Here is a 17,793-nt window from a genome sequence, read left to right on the forward strand (position 1 = left end):
CACATAATGTAAAATGAGGAGGCACCAAGATGTAACACCCATCAAGAGGAAAAGGGAGCCAATTCCTCTACCTCTGGAATTACGTTAGAGCTCTGCTAGCCACAGCGGAACCGTGGTACTCTTAAAGCAGTTTCTTTGCAAATGTCCTTGAGATGGATCTGTCACTGGCCTCAAACTAAAGTGAAGGACAATCAGAGGGCAATCTCTGCGATGCCCATGCAGATATCGAGACTCCAGATATTCAGATTCATTTCAGAATAAACAGAATTTCATAGATTAAATAAAGAAGGAAAAAAAAAAGTTATTTAGGCTGATGGCCTGCCCTGCAAAACCCTGAACTGTTTTCTTAAGCCTTGGAAACAATGCAATTTCCAGATAGATTTCTCCACCTGCTGTTTTCTTTCAACACTTGAACAGACAATGACTATGATAAGACAGAGTCAATATTGCCAATCAAATAACAGTGAAATTTTGTCCCTTATCCACACACCAAAAAAAAAAAAGGAGGTCTGATCAGTATTTTTCCTCCTTAATTTAACAGCACTAAGACCAAATGAAGAGCACATGCATCCCGCTCCTGTCACACATGCAGAGCTGCATTAGGACCATCAGGAGCAGCAATCCCATCCATTGGTATTTCCCTACATTTCCCTTCTTGCACTATGGAAAGAGGCCAAATATTAGCAGGATACTTAATAAAGCCCAAATAATAACACAGAAGGAAAGGGGTGTTTGCTTGCTTGTTTGTTTTTTTTTCCTGGTAACCCTTTCCCTTCTCAAAATGGAACTAAGAGAAGCAGAAAAATGTCTAATCTGGCTTTTTAAGGATCAAGCTATTGAGTAAGTTTATGGCTGAAATGGCGCTCTGCTCATACAAAAAAAAGCATCCTTTTCAGAAAATCCCTTTATTCAAATTGAGATACTGCTTTACCACATCGGGTAGAAAAAAAGAAGTTGGCTCAACTACAAAGATTACCTAAAGAGCCTCTGCTTGGAGCTGCCACTAAAAATCCATATGAGACACACTTTTTATGAGGTGCAGGGCACAACTTCTTTTTGCCATCCGTTTGAACTGCACCTGCACACCTCAATTCTCATTGCCTACGAAGAACAGAGCAGAAAGATTTTTTGTTTCACAGGAAGCAGACGCTTAAAATACTCATAACTCTTTCATGGTGCATTTACGGCCAAACAGCCCTGCCAAGGCATCCCTCCCACCTGACGGACTAACGGGAACAGGAAGGACAGAACCATAGCTTGCCTATGGTAAGTTCTAAGAGAAATTATTCCAGCTATCATATCACTCCAATTTTCAAAACATAAATCCTGAAGGTTTGATGAGGACGGATGCTTTCCAATTTATGTACACTTTTACATACCATGCATTTTCCTTTCCCGTTTACCATCTACTTACACGGATAACAGAGCACTTCAAGAATGTCAACAACTTTTTCTAAGTGCACTGTAGCAACTAATGGATCATTCATAAAACAGAAGTATACGATTAACTTCCCAAGTCTGGTGACCGGTACTTGCACAAATACAACTCTCTCTCCCAAACCTGCTGCATCTGAAACTCTGGCAGAAAGAAAACTGACAGAAGAATCCCACCACAGTGTCTCCAAAGCCCCTGAGATCTTACATGGATTCCAATGGCTAGGAAGCTCCAGATGGCAGAAACCATGTGAAATGAATGCAGAACAAAAAGTCTGTTTGTTGGTTTCCCTAGATTACCATGACACTAGCAATAACATTTTACTGAAAGTAAACTGTTAGATGAGACATTAGCAATGGGGCTATAGGGTTAAAACTTTAAATAACTTCAGAAAGATCCATTTAGAAGACTAGGAGGTATCCAACGGATTTAGAAAACCAGGAGGTATCCAACATATTACCCTCTTTCCAAAACACAGTTTTTATTAAATACATACATTGTACAGTGCCAGGACTCAGGCTGTTAACAGAATTATACAGACATATTTGAATGACTAATTTCTCAATTAGCTAACTGATTCTCCTCTCCAAAACAATGAACAAAAGAAGCTGCCATCACCTATATCTTGTAATATTATTTTCCTTTGACTAATCATACTAGTTGGAGTCATGCAATACATTCAAAACACACAACCAAAATGCTGAACTTTGTAACAATAACCACACACTTCAAAATATTCTGGAACACAAGTCCCCTCAGTGTCCATAAGTTGAAGACTTTAAGAAATATTACATACAGAATACTGAAATGTCAGCCTAGGGATCTTCATCTGTCACTGCGGTTTAACAGGCACTGTCCATCTAACAGCCAACTCATTTAGTTTCCTTAAATTCACATTAAAAAAGCAATTTCTGCTACTGCAGTACGAACCTATAATAAAATCATCCCTTCCTCCTTCCTTAAAATCCAAGGCAGCATGTATTCAAAAAAAGAAGTAACTCAAACTTACATTTTTTTGAGGTTGGGCAATTTCTTGAAGAGTCCGATAGCTTCCAAAACAGCTATGTCATTGTCATTCAAACGCCTGATAGGAACAAACAAAAAGACATTTAATATTTCACAGATGTCTACAGACATCTCTTTGTGTTATACAGGGCTGCCACACAGAGAATTATCACCTTAGTTAAGCAAGACACTATCTGCCATCTCTCTCAGACTCCTAGAGTGAAAAGTGTTCAGTTTTGAAGAAAGAGAACATAGCAGAGTAACTATAGTAAAAACTTAGGGTGCCTTTAGGAGTGTAATGCATGGTGACGGTGTCAGAATGCCGCCTTCTTCCAATGGATGGGATATGGGATTATTAACCACTACAAAGCCTTGGTTGCGTGACTAAAGCTCCCTTAGAAATTCTGCAGAAGACATGCAACTGGAGACGTGGTCCATGTGAATGGATGGCATCTGATTTCAGTCCTGTCAAAGTCTACTGGTCATCAAAGTTAATGCAATAATGCATTGTCTTGACAATGCAAAGTTCTTTCTTGGATTACAGGTAGCTCCATTTCTTCACTTAGAGAATTTCCTGTGTTTCTGAATGTCTCTCATATTTTTCATTCTTAACTTCAGATCAATCGTTTTTATGGGGGGTTTAAATAGAGTACCTTAAGTACAATAAAAAAATACTAACACAAAACCAGAACTGTGTTTGAATGGAATACTATTATAACAAAAGAACCAGATTCTTCAGTTACTAAGTAATAAATGTGTTTCTGCATGTTCTCTTTAGCAGAGTATTATGTTTATAATTCTGAAGACTCTCCAAAAGCAAACAAATTTCTTAAAATCACTTGTCGCTCAACGATACATTAGCTTTAGTGAGAGCCATTTCACTCAAGTAGCAGGAACTGCCGAGAAGGAATGAGTCACAGACCTAGCTCAAAAGGGTTAATCCATTTCTTAAATAAAATTGACTAGAAGCAGAGACAAAGGACTCAAAGGCAGAAAGGAAAGGAACCACACAGCCTGGGCCACCTAACGGGCCAACATTTCAAGAAGACACACAGGGGCAGGGCCATGGCTCCTTTCTCATCCCCACAGCTGGCGCCAACGCTAAGGAAAGAACAGAGTCATGGTGCTCCTTTGCAGTAAAATGCACTTCCCCTTTTTCATGCAGGGATTAAAGCAGAAGGTGCCTTGAGCTGGTCTTGAACCCCTTTTACAGCCTTTAAAACCTAGGAAAAACAACTTGCCCTGCTGAGCACATCCTGGAGAGCCAGCACTTACAGATCAGTGGTATATTCAGGGAGGTGACTGGGTAATCGGGTGAGTTTTTGGTTAGAGCAGTCTACAATTGTTCCCTCGCAGCGACACTTCTCAGGACAGACAAGGTCCATGAAACACTTCCCGGTGAATTTACTTCTGTAATCCTCTGACCCTGCAATAAAAGGAGAATACAGTCTAGCAAACAGTTCCTGATAACGGCAGCAATCAGAGGTTTTATGGAATCTATTCTCAACACTCCCTCCTGTCAGCTCCCTGCTCCTGCACACAACTTTAATACTTGCCAAAGATTTTTGTTTGGCAGTTTTTCAAATTATTCCCAAGATTAGCCTCTGGTTTTTCTCCCTTCCCTTGATAAACTAATTCCTTGTCTAACAAGCCTACCTGCTAAGGTATTTTTTTGAAGCACATCTAATTAGCTGTTGGAGTCTGCTTCAAACGAGCTCCAGCAAAGTCACTTTTTTGCATTTGGAACTTAGTCCAGCAACAACGAAAAAGGACCTCATGAAAGCCGGAGCTATCTTTGTGCAAGCAAATGACAAAGGATTTTTAAAGAGGTCATTAAAAAGCCCAAAATTTTCAGACCACAGCAAGTTATTTTTGAGAGCAATCTTTTATGACATAACCTTGTCAATTTGCCAACAATTAGATACCTTTATTAACTATGTTAAACAAACAGCAAAGGAAAGTAATAGCAGTTTAAATCATTTTCATTTTAATTAAGAAACTGGTAGACCATACTTAGTGAGAAGCACTCCCTGATGTACCATTATACCATGATTGCCAGACCTGTTTGACTAGGTTTTTGACCCATTCTAATGAAATGCTTTTCCAGGTAGGCTCAGTGAACTAATCTGTCCTTTTCAGATTTGGTTTTTCTCTTTTAATAACAGCAGGTTGGAAACTTGAACTCTTGTGCTTCGAGGAACCAGGACTATTAATAAATGTGTATGTAAGCAAAGTGTTGCCAAGGCCCCACCATGCAATACCTGCCCACTCACTTCATATTTCTTAATGGAAGCACCAGAACTGTCTCAGGAACCTTGTGTAATGCCCAGGGATCATAACTACCATGAAGTATTTTTTAACTTTTCTGAAATTTTAGAAGTCAATTGCACGGCTTTCTCAGGAATGATGTGAGCGAGTTCAGTTTTTAAGGAGCTGAAATCATCAATAAAAACTTAAACCTGAGCTGAAATCTGTTTTTAGAGATTTGATGACATCCATCACCTGCTTCCCCTTCTCAGACTGATAAATACACCACTGCTCATTTTACGATCCCATACCATTTCCTGTAAGAAAAAAAGAAGTCACCTAAACTCACTATTACTTTAATTTATGTTACACATTATCTCCACAGGGCGACGCAGTGAAAGCAAAAAATTCTGCTGGTAATCTAACATTTTGATTCCACAGACACACTTCGGTTTAGTTTCGTAATTCTGAACTACATTACGAGAAACATCCCATACAGCTTTGTCCATTACCACTTCTATGATGCTAAATACTTTGCAGGTTATTGTAAATTACACATCTGAAGTGAGACCTGGCTACTGCTTTTTACCTTAACAGCACAGCACTTAAAAAATTAGGACTACTGGGCATTTAAAAGTGTTATAAAAATAAATACAGTCTAAGCCTTTTCCCACACCACCATCATTTAAACTTAGTCTTTCAAAAAAAAAAACCAAACCAAAAAAACTATTAGATTTCCAGTCCTAAAAATTCCAGGCATTGCAGTAAAGCTAATATGTCAAATGATTAGTGTAGTATGGCTTGATTTCAAGAATATACAGCTACTCTTTCTTAGGTCTGTGAGACAGTACATTTAGTCATTTACAATTCATTGGAAATAATGTCAAAGGTGAACAGTTATCAGGACCAGAGTTCACTAAAACTGCTACAATTCCAGTACACCTTGACAAACCCACTTAAAGTTTTCCAGTGATCAGAAAGTGTCTTGGAACTTCCCAGATCAACCCTTGGAGAAGCACTTCCCATTTTCATTGTAAAAGCTGTTTTTGAAAGAATAATCACAAACATCACAGAGTTACAGGGTAAAAATTTATTAAGTTTAATTTTTAGTGTACTGATGGATACAAGATTCATCTTCCTATGGGAATAAAGAAAGGTGGGAAAGTAAGTGGAAGGCTTTAGGAAGGAGAAAAGGGGGTATATCACATTGGAGGGAGAAAATCAGTTTCTCGTTTTCTCTCAAGCTTTCTGGCAAAGTAAATAAAGAATATTTACAATATTTTGACTTGGCAGTCTCACTCCTTTGATGGCATACAATTTTCCACACTGCATCAGCTATAAGAAGTTGATTTTGCCTGGGCATCACTCCACTGCCTCCTTGCTTGCAACAGAGGAAAACCCTCTCAGCTCAGCAGGACAGGAAGGGAGCTGATATTATCTGCACTCTTTCTTTCTTTTTTTCTTTCTTTTCTCTTTTCTTTTCTTTTCTTTCTCTCTCTCTCTTTCTTTCTCCCTTCCTTCCTTTCCTTCTTACCTTCCTTCTTTCTTTCTTTCCTTCTTTCTCTCTCTTCTTTTCTTTATTAATTTTCTTTCATTTTTTTTCTTCTACAAGAGTTTAAGAATTACCCAAGTAAGCGCTGAGTCAAAAATAATAAGTAATGCATAGCATGTATATGCTCAGCAAGTACTCCGTCATCCGTTAGGCTGTGAGACAACTGAAAATACCTGCCAACAACTAGATAAAATTTACTATTTGACCTGAGCATTGAGATCACTTGGACAGGTGGCTGCTCTATTAAGATATTCCCATCTGGGATACTAATGTGCAATTCAGCCATCTGCTTGCAGAACTATCTAAGCGTGTATATCCATTTCTACACACAGAGCTTTATCAGTGTTCTACTGCAGGGCTCTGAGCGAACACAACAGGATTCAGGAAGCACAAGTAACCATCACATGCATGTAGTACTGGCTTGCACACTATAAAATCACCTGGGGAGAGCCATGGAAAAGAGATGCAGGACAGGCACAGAAGAAACACTTTGCTCCATTTCACCACTCCAGACCAGCCATTTGGTCATTTTATTACACCTGAAAGCATGTGTGCGATGTAGCTGAGAACTCTGTGAAGCTTGGCTGAATGTAAAACAGATCTGGGAGTTTTTAACAATTTCCAAGATTAAAAAGAATTAAGTTTGCTGTACAATGAGTAGCCAAGGCAACAGCAAGACCTGTGTTTAACTGAGGTCAACTGTGTTTATTTGAATTACTAGTTACTCTGATAACATTTTCATTTCACAACCTATATGACACCATTATCGTGTACCAGGGCATTGCAATTCCGCAGTATCATAAAACAAACACACATGCCATTCTATAAAATAGCACTATTGAGATAAAGAAACATCACATTTCCAAGTGCTCAAAAATTTGAGGTGCCTTTCTAACACACAAATGGAGAAATTAAGTAACAAAGACAAATACCTTTTTGTCCTGTTTTTATTTTTAAGCACTGTTTAGCAACTTGACTTCAGTTATTAAAATGTAACTTTGCCTAAAGGACTTAAAAGGAGTGCTGCATGATCAGTTTTGGAAGAGATCAAGCTGTTTCAACAGGGGCTTGAACCTGACCTGACATATCCATTCTAGAAAAGATGGACCCATCTGCCTCAAGTTTGGCACCAGAAATATGATCACAGAGATCACTCAAGTCTAAAATTTGGATAAAACCCCAGGAATGCCAAAACTCACTTCTTCATGTAACCACCCGATGACAATTGTCATAGGTTTTCAGGAAATAAGGAGGTAGATTGTTTGCCATAATTTCACATTGCTAGTATTTATTCTTAAAAGTAATTATGGATAAAATCTGAGAATCTCAGATGTCCTTCTGATGGCTCCACAACAGATACGTAACCAATTTACAAGATGAGGCAGTATTTCTGTGTAAGAAAACTTCTGTATGAGGCTTTCAAGGTCCTTTATGAATAAGTGTAATTATCCCTACTTTACATGGCAGGAATTTAAGCAGAAGTATGTTAAAGATCTTATCTAAGCTGTCAAAGCTAGAATAGCCGATTTAGGCATGCTGACTCAGCTTAGTGCTATGTAACTACGGCATAATTTTGTTTTCATACTGGCCATCTCACCCATATTGTTTCAAGAGATAAGAGGTAACACTTTGCAGACTCTTCTGAAGTTCTTTTGCAGTATATTTCATAATGAAATGTCAGTGCATTAAGATTGCTCAGATCAGCTCCCAAGTTAGGCTAAGTAGCAGGCATCTTGTTACAGAAACAGCATCCAAAGTGTTCCTCAAGTAGAAGGACTTGCTGGACAGGTCAAATAGAGGGATCATAGAATCACAGAACAGTTGCTGTTGGAATGGATCATCCAGTTCCACCCCCTGCCACGGGCAGGGACACCTCCCACTGGATCAGGGGCTCCAAGCCCCATCCAACCTGGCCTTGAACACCTCCAGGGATGGGTCACCCATGACTTCTCTAGGCAACCTGGTCCAGGGCCTCATCACCTTACGCCACTTGTAAGGTAAAAAGACAAAATTATTTTTCATCTCTGTAGGTATGCTGGAATCACCCTTGAGTCACATTAATCAACAGGCTGCCTATTTTTTCCATTCTAAGAGCGATTAAACAGATTAATTACTGAGAAATGGTTATTCGGCATGCAAGCCCTCTGGAAAGTCCATCGCAAACATCGCTAGGGCTCCCTCCAGCAGTGCCCAGGAGATTGGTCAAGCAACACTTCACCATTTTCATTTTTCCTGTGAGAAAAAGGGAATCTCTCACCTTTTGATGCTTCTGAAAACAGCAGAAGTATCCCAGCATGCCATGCGGCAGGGAGTATGCAGCCTTCCATGGTGCTTGACAGAACCATGTTCAATTTGTATTGTTCTACCACATGGTTAGATCAAGCACAAAGGAAAACCCCATGAACAGCCAGAGTCAGAGTTAGGCAGCGCCAAAGAGAGAAGAGCGTTGAGAGGAAGCAGCATGGAGAAGCACAAGCTGAAGGTTCACGGAGAGCTGCTCTCCACTCCACCCATGCAAAAAGGTGCTGGATACAAGAGGTCATCCTTTACGCTACAACTGCAGGAACACCCTGGAGCACAATTGGGGTTAGTGTACAAGAACAGAGCCCAGGTGAATTCAGAGGTAGAGCTAATACGATAGAAAATACTACCAAGCACTGCAAACAGCTATCCAGGAAGGATACACAGCTTCCACCATATATTAAATGTTCAATCTATGCAGCTCTTTATTAGCTACTTACTCTCTCCTGGTGTTTCCTTTCAGTATAAATGCAGTTTTGGTTTGCTCCATTTACTCAAATACAATCCTAGAAATACCACAGCTTGTATTAATAATAGTAGATTCTGAGCTGATGGCCAAGCTCTGACATTAAGTGCTCCCCAAACTCCCTTTGAGCCTTGTTTCAGCTCCCAACAGCCTTTCATGCTGGTGGCACTTACACCAATGATCTGTGTTTACCACTGCTTTTCTTTTTTTTTTTGCTTTCCATTTCAACTGCACTTTCCAGCAATGCAGTGCACATGTGCTACTACAGACGCATTACAGCAAACAGGTGCATTTTGTTATTCTGCTTCTTGGCATAATATTTGTCAGATTTTCGACATCATTTGCTGATGGAAGCATTCTCCCTTTCCAACACCCTTGATTATTTCAGAGAGCTTTACTTCTTGTAAGTCATTTGTGCAACTTTGACATATAAAGTAGGGCATTCAGTTTTGGCTTGACTGCTACCACTGAAATAAAACTCCCATTGACTTTAATGCCTGCAGAGTTATGCCAATGGAGAGAGCTTTTGAAAGTCACACCTCTAACATTCTTGCAGGCTTCACGAAAGAGAGAGGAAGTGGCTGTCCTCTGCAACTGCTCAGAACATTTCGCTGGACTTCAGTGAAGGTCAATGCTTGTGCTTTCAAAAAAAATATTACTTTCCTTAGTAAGGGGTTTGCGTTGCCCAAAGAACAAAGTCAGCATCAAGCTGATTATTCATTGCCTACGTGGAGAACAATGCAAGTACTTGAGTGGAGGTGACAAGTAATATAGCAAGGTGCTCTGCTTCACCATTTTGCCATGAACTAGCATTGCTATGCAGGAAGCCAACACACAATTGCTGGGGAAATCCAGAAAATAAGAACAGGGTTAACGCAGTCATCTCATACTGTGGGTTTAAGTAAGACAATTTGATTTACTGTCTATCTGTACAATCTAAGAAACTAAAGCAGCTTTTGTGGGGAACCTAACACAATGAACCTTCAAACCCACAAGCTGCCAAACTAGCCAGAGTCTTAACTGACACAAAAATTAGATTATTAATTTTCCTTTGTGACTCATGCAGCATGGCGCAAAGAGGCATTAATTTTCTTCCATGATTCATACGAAGTATGTATAACCCTGGAACTCACACCTTGTTTATTTAGAAATTATACCTATAACTAGCATTCCTGCCAATACTTTTGTATGGTTCTGGCGAAGAAGGATGCAGAGTTCCATATCCTTTCTCCTGCACTGGTTTAATAATGCAGCAATTCTGGCATGAGCTCTTCAAATGAACTAATCCATAGTACACTGTTAAGCAATGAGTAGTAATAGTTCATATCTTCCAAAGACTTTTATACTATATACAATTCTTCAGTATTAAGTGGAATATCTGTAATAAACTCAGTAATTTCAGCATCAATGAACTCTTTCAGCCCTACTGGAAACAAACACAGTCACAGCCCTGCAAACGTCTTCCTGAGAAACCCCTGGAGAATATTTTGAACAAGTCTCTGTTCCTCTGCTGTACTAATTAAACACTGCTTACAATAACTACCTAAGCTAATCATCAACTACAATGAACAAGAGGTAGCAGCACACAAAGAGAAGTCTGCCAAAACCCTAATTTATGTCCCCAGAACACATGAGAGGCAAAATATTTCACAGGCACGTTCTGGCCTTTCTGCTTATTGCAGACTATTGCAAACCACGTGCAGGACCTGAGCTCATAGACACCAGTTCCCTTTTATTTTTTGCCTTTCATTTGCTTTTTTGGAAACATTAGAAAAATCAGAGAAGCACACTACAATTTAAATTATATTTAAAAAAAAAAACAGAACTCCATAAGCCTTTGGATCATTCTGCATGAATTTAAACCCCCAAAATAGGAATATTCATATCTCCAGATATTTGCCAGTTTCCATGAAAACTCCCATCCTTCAAATATACTCTAAGTCCAAGCAGCATTGTATGTTTTGCTCTTAATGTTAACTCACCTCTGGTAAATGAAGATCTGTTTGTTTCTCAGTCACTAAATCTGCAGTTTGCTAAGAATTTGTATATAGGACCCTATTTTTAACTGTGACACCTCAGGAGACTGCAGCATTCTCAGAATAGTCAGATGAAAATTTATTGTCCAACTGCAGGCTCAAACGTTCCTGCCACTGGTTTTAGCTGAGTAGCTCTCTTCATGCCAATGCCTCTCCAATTATTTTCTGTACCCTATTTAAGGGATCACTCTACACACACAAAAAAAGCACTAACTTGGCATCTCTGGCAAATGTTGCTCAGCTTAGTCTCAAGACACACGATGGCAACGTGAGAGAACAATCTATCCCATGTAAGTTTTTGAGGCATCTAATTTACAAGAGTAATCACTCAGCTTTCTGCCACAGCTAATGCCACCTCCAGAGGACAACTTGGATCTCAAGGGAAGAATCTATATAGCTCTGTGCTCTGCCTATATGGGGAATCTAGGACAACGATGTTATTTGGATTCCTAAGTGATACAGATGCATCTGTGACTCAACATTCACTCTCCCACTGATCATTGCCTCTTTGCTATAATTACAACAAAGGATGTGTGCTAACAAAATAGTTCAGATGTTTAGGTTTTTTTGAAGACTACTTCAACTTAAAAATAAGTTGAGGCACAGCTTTAAAATTAACTTTTTAACTGGGACACGTCAATTGACTTTCTTATTAAGAACCACAGTCTCTGCCAAACAGACCCACCTGGTCTATGTTAAGCTTATGCTTCCTTGAGTAAAATGGGTTCCATTCTGCCTACTTTCCCCCTGCTGCAGTGTTCACCACGAGCTAGTAAAGGGTTACAGTAACTGACACAAATATTATCACAGAGATCTGAATTGCTATAAAAGATTTACTGAAAAGGCAGGGCTATAATCAGTATACAGTACAGCTAAATTACTTTTTCAACAGGAGCATTTCTGCAGTACAAGGGAATTTAGCTCCATTACTATAAATTTTAGCAGTTGTGTTCTCTAATGGCTAGAACATCAGAAACATTTAATGCGAACCAAAGCTAAAACATACTCATAGAATCATTAGGTTGGAAAAGACCTTAGAGATCATCAACTCCAACTGTACCTGTCTACAACTAAATCATGTCCCTAAGCACCTCATCTCCTCACCTTTTAAACACCTCCGGGGATGGTGACTCAACCAGTTCCCTGGGCAGCCTCTGCCAGTGCTGGATAACCATTTCTGTGAAGAAATTTCTCCTAATGTCTGATCTAAACTTTCCCTGACGCAGCTTGATGCCACTCCTTCTTGTCCTATCACCTATCAGTTACAGCGTACAGCGTGCAAGTTCGTAATTATGAATTCAGTCTAGGATTTAATCCACAGGTGATTGGTTTCTGATAACCTTCCATTCAGATGAAATTATTCTCATGAACAACAAGCGCATATCCTCAGTTCTGCTATACTCGGAGAGTTTCTGAAGGTACTTTTACTAAGACTTGGTGTCTTTTGGGGTGCGGGAGGGGAGAACAGAACACACAGCATTTAACTGAATAAAACCAAACCATGCAAAAAATCCTCACAGAAAGAAATCTGCATGCAGTTGGTTTTCCAGTCGTCCAGATAATGGGCAAGGTTTCATATTCCTTTCGCTCGCTCTGCTCAAGCAAAAGCCCCATTGAGCAAAAGGCCTTATGAGGAGGCCAGCTGAGAGAGCTGGGGGTGTTTAGCCTGGAGAAGAGGAGGCTGAGGGGAGACCTCATTGCTCTCTACAGCTACCTAAAAGGAGGTTGTGGAGAGGAGGGAGCTGGGCTCTTCTCCCAAGTGACAGGGGACAGGACGAGAGGGAATGGCCTCAAGCTCTGCCAGGGGAGGTTTAGGCTGGACATTAGGAAAAAAATTTTCACAGAAAGGGTCATTGGGCACTGGCAGAGGCTGCCCAGGGAGGGGGTTGAGTCACCTTCCCTGGAGGGGTTTAAGGGACAGGTGGACGAGGTGCTGAGGGACATGGTTTAGTGTTTGATAGGAATGGTTGGACTCGATGATCCGGTGGGTCTCTTCCAACCTGGTGATTCTATCATTTTATGAAAAGTGCTGGAGCTCAGTCTCAGACAGGATTTCCCACAAAGGTGCCCAGGTCTAGAGCACCCTGTGCAGGGCTGCCAACCATCACTGCTGTCACTACCAGCATGGACGAGCCTACAGGCTGTCAGGTCTTGAAGGCAGCTCTGGCAGGAGCTGCTGGAGACCAGCACACTCAGGGCAGGCATAATTGTGAATCGGCGGGCACGTGTCACTGCAGCACGGTAACAGGACTGACAAGAGCAGGTGGCTATCAGTGCTTTTTATCAAACAGAAAATGCTAAGGGCAGCAGTACGAATACATAGCCTGCAAATGACTATTTGCTTACTAAAAATGGAAGGAATTCGCAAAGATGTCACCAGAGTGACTGGGAACAACAGAGTGTTTGAAACAGATAAATTATCTAAAATCTGGAATAAATTCACTTCCCTTTCAGGATTTTTTTTTTAAACACTGCTTGAGGAGTAACAATATATTTCACCTTTCATTTTGAGAGCTCAAAGACCTTAGTGTTTTACACATCACTAAGAACAGAGTAGGCGATAACCTCGGGAGACCAAGGGGCAGCAAATGTGTGAACTGCCCGGGGACTGGACAAAAAGCCTTGATGTGCAGCTGTGTTCTCCACTCTGGGAACACTCTGTCCATCACATTTCTATGCTTCTAAGGCTGAAGCAACACAGAAAAGAGAGAAAATTTCATACTACCCCAAGTAATAGGAACTCTGTTCCAAAGTAGACAGGTAACTCAATAAAGGTGAATATGTATGAAGACAGAGACTGTAAAAGACACATAGAGAATTAGGAGGAAAACTGCAATTAGGAAGAAGAGCTTTTATCAAATGCCTTTAAAATTATGAATGAACAAATGGCAACTACATTACTACTTAATAACAGGGGATAAGACAAGAGACATGAAACTAGTCCTAAACATGCAAGCTCTGGATCCATACGTACCACAGAGGCTGGCTGATTTGGGTTGGGTTAACAAAAAACAGTGTCCAAAAAGGAGAGGACCATGCGGGCAGATGGTTCATTGTCCCCTGCCTGTTATTCCCTCTTTCTGTGATTTGTACAGCACTATCTGGAATCAAAGCAACTAATTAAAGTCAGTTACATACAATGGATGCCTCAATGCAAGAGGAAGCAGGAAGACTGGTTTACTTCATAGTATTTCAAATAGCAACCCGATTTCTAAGAATCAGAAGATAAAAAGCCTTCACGGTGTGATGCTCATAGATATACCTATGCTTTGATCATTATCAGAAGATGATTGTATAGGTACAGCAGGTGGAAGTTTTCATCATTTTTGAAATACACAATATACTGAAAAATGCAAACATATCACAGGGGGGAAAAAAGATACGCAGCTGAATACAAGGGCAGCTCTCTGCAAAAGCTATTTCATACAGTGTCACACAGCAATCAAGGATCCTGCCAACTTTTGAAGTGACAACAAGCTACCACAGAGACAACACAATCTGCTCATAGATTCATTTCCTCTCCTCCTAAAGCAAGCGCTGCTTTAGAAAATAAAACTGCTCTGTAGAGAAATAAAACAAATGCTACTGGGCTGAAGATTTTTGTTGTTCCTTTTCCACCCCTACTCCTATTAAGAACGAGAGACTCTGCTGACCTAAGGCTGGCAAGTACCACTGGATCTTGTAGGTGGTCATAGTGGCCAGATGCAGCCAAAAAGAAAACGATGATCAGAATTTTATTGTTGTCACTGAAAATGACAGTATTTCCCTTTTCTAAAGAGAAGAGAGTGAGCATTAGTCATAGCTTGTTCCTCCCGTTTCACTTTCAAGAAAAAACCTTTCTAGTTTCAGATTCTGTAACTGTGAGGAGCAAGTTGAGCAAGGGAGAGGTTTATTATTATTTTGGTGCATTGCACTAAAAGAAAGACAGAAAAACAGGGGAAATAGCATCTTTTGCAATCTGAGGCTTAAACGTATTTGACAGTATATTCGATAGCTTTGCCTGTCTCATAGCCCTGGGCAAAACCACACCCCTTACCCTGCTGTTCCTTCATTTTATTCTATAATGCTTCCAATTGTCTTTTTAAATAGAATTATGTACATTATCTACCTGTTGCATGGAAAATCTTGCTATGACCACTCTTTGCAGATGTTGCTCCATCATTATCAGTAAAAGCTGCGCACTTTTGTCTTCACCGTTTCATTTAATTAATAAAACGCAGTTCTGTTTATCCCGTCTGCATCTCTGAGCGTGTCCTCTTGACACCACCTTCTTAATGTTTCTCTATCATTTCTAACTGATAAAATTTAAAACCACTCCCCTCTCCTATCACTGTACAAAAAGCTTACCTTTCTTCTCTTAATTTACTGAACAATCCCACTTCTTTTCTTCACGCCAAGTCCTTTCTGATAACCCCCTTTATAATACTTTGTAGAATGCAAATAAACATGGAAAACACAGACTGCTTCAGAACAACCTCAGGATTTTATGACTTCAGAACTGATCCTCTCCCTGATATCAAAAGCTCACCTAAGTTTAACTACTCCTGGGTATGATCCTGACACTGGCTCCCACAGAGCTCACACCTTCTGTGCATCCTAATCACTTCTCAAAGGTCAAAGACTAGGTCAGGCTAAAATCCCTTACACTGCTTCCTTAACCAAGGTCTCATATTCTTTGAGTCTTTCCCCCCCAAAACCATCTTTCTGACCATCGACACATACTAAACAAAAACATCAAGATCCTGAAACAAGAACCCTTTGAGTATAGAGATGCACATTACCAAAAGGATTTAAAAAAAAGATTCTCTCCCCGTATTCTATACAGGGAGAATCCCACAGCCAGCAAGGACACTGACAAGCTACTAAGCATTGCCATTCCAGTGGGATTGTGTGGGCTTATCCCTGGATACCACCAATCACGGCTCAATAATCTGCCTTTGAATGACGAAGACTCATACCTCATGGATTTCTGCCCAGAGACGTGCTGGGTTAAAACCTGGGATGAAACATATTCCTCAAAATGAAAACATGGAAAATTGCTGCTAAATGCCAAGTCTGAAGTGGCCATGATTCAAAGGGACAACTTCAGCAGAACAGGTGCCAAGGATGTCTGTTCTCTGGATTGATTTACAAACTAAGATTCTTCTAAACCATTAGACGTTTCCCCTGGCTCATGTGAGCAGACAGTGAGTTGAGTTCAATGTATCTCATTGCCATCTGGAAACTCTACAGACAAGGATACCTTCTCTATTGAGCTTTTGAATAGAATTAGTTTCATCCTGCTGAAATCTTTGTTCTGAAGCTGTACAATCCCAGCTCTCCTCCTTCATAAGTCAGGTTCATGCTTTTCCCATGTGGTTTTGATATACTCGTATAACTGGAGACCAAGGCAAAACCAGCCCTAATGCCTCAAGAAAGGCCCCCCAAGATAAGAACTCACACAAAATGTTATTTTCAGCATCACCAGGTACTGTGTTCTGCATTGCTGCTCTTCTTAGCAACAATCTTTCATAAATGATTTCAGATGGTGTTTGCCTTATCCAACAGCCTGTACCATTGTTCAAGACATGCATGCACATACTTAACATTAATTTCTTTAGCCTATTAATAAAAGCAGAAGAAAATAACAATGGCAAATTGGGTACAGATTTATACTGATCTGTTTCTGCAGTCTACTTTCCTTTCTAAATTATATTTATGTATTTTCATTTCCAGTTTCTTTAAACATGAATAATACTGACTAATTATCTTGTTACTATGATGGACACAATCCAAAAACCTAGATAAAAGTATGTCATAATTTCAGTTCTGGTTATAAACTTTATGGTTTGAGTCACAAGTGATTGAAGACTTTAACAAGCATGCCCAGGAAAACCTGACTGCAAATGAAGTTATCTTTATTTTATTTTCTCCATAAAGAGAAGGTTCAGCTCAGCATATTGCTCGCAGAGATACACAAAGCACAATGGCTTGTTTTGGGCTGCTGCCATTCAGTTTTGTGCTGCATCCGCATCTAGAGTCATTAATCTTTTACCACCAGGAATACAATTAATCATGGTTTTGTGAGGGATTTTTTTCAGAGGAAAAATACCAGAAATCATAGTAATTTTTATAGAAAACACTGCAAGATACACCATCAATAAGTCATTTTTTTTCTCAATACACCAACTGATTTGCTCACTGAAACCAGCTTGTCTTAACAGTATACAAAAACACAATAATCTAGAATACACATAACCAATAGAGAAAAAGATATGAAGAAGCAGTCTGCTTAGGTGTGTTGTATAAGGCAATAAATGTCCTTTTACTGATAGGTGGACCATAAATAAACAGCAGATAGGGTTGAGGAAAAGGTGTTTATGTTACTCGAGAGGTTATTTTCAAGTGGAAACATTTTCCCCCTCACAACACAAAATCTTTGTCTAAACTATGACCCAAGTTTTTATTCAAAACTTACTAAACCAAAAAATCTTACCGACTTTGATGGTAGTTTTACTTGAATCATCGCATGTAACTTGTAGATATATACATAAGCTATGAAAGTATGTGATTCCATCCCCTCACTCCCAGATTCACTCCCAGATTCACTCCCAGCTTCACTCCCAGCTTAGGTCAGAAATGCCCATTGCCAGTTGTCTCAAAACCTCACTCATGCTGTTCTCAGGCTTTCAGGTCTGAGAGTTCACTTAAGCTCAGCTCCCCTTAAGGTCAATAAGAGTTCTGCCTGAATATAAACAATGATCCATCCACC

The 17,793-nt window shown here is 39.9% G+C and overlaps 1 protein-coding gene across 2 annotated transcripts in view; it reads right to left on the minus strand.

Annotated features, from left to right (window-relative positions):
- The window catches only part of SLIT3 (slit guidance ligand 3), a 504,299-nt gene that overhangs the window by 118,681 nt on the left and 367,825 nt on the right, over positions 1–17,793 (minus strand). For both annotated transcript variants that reach the window (XM_069869312.1, XM_069869313.1), the window contains 2 exons: positions 3,716–3,866; positions 2,445–2,519 (listed from right to left, as the gene is read on the minus strand). In XM_069869312.1, the coding sequence (XP_069725413.1) occupies positions 2,445–2,519; positions 3,716–3,866 (226 nt within the window). The remainder of the gene's footprint in view (positions 1–2,444; positions 2,520–3,715; positions 3,867–17,793) is intronic.

The sequence above is a fragment of the Phaenicophaeus curvirostris genome, chromosome 15 (assembly GCF_032191515.1).
Source record: "Phaenicophaeus curvirostris isolate KB17595 chromosome 15, BPBGC_Pcur_1.0, whole genome shotgun sequence".
Lineage (NCBI taxonomy): Eukaryota > Metazoa > Chordata > Aves > Cuculiformes > Cuculidae > Phaenicophaeus > Phaenicophaeus curvirostris.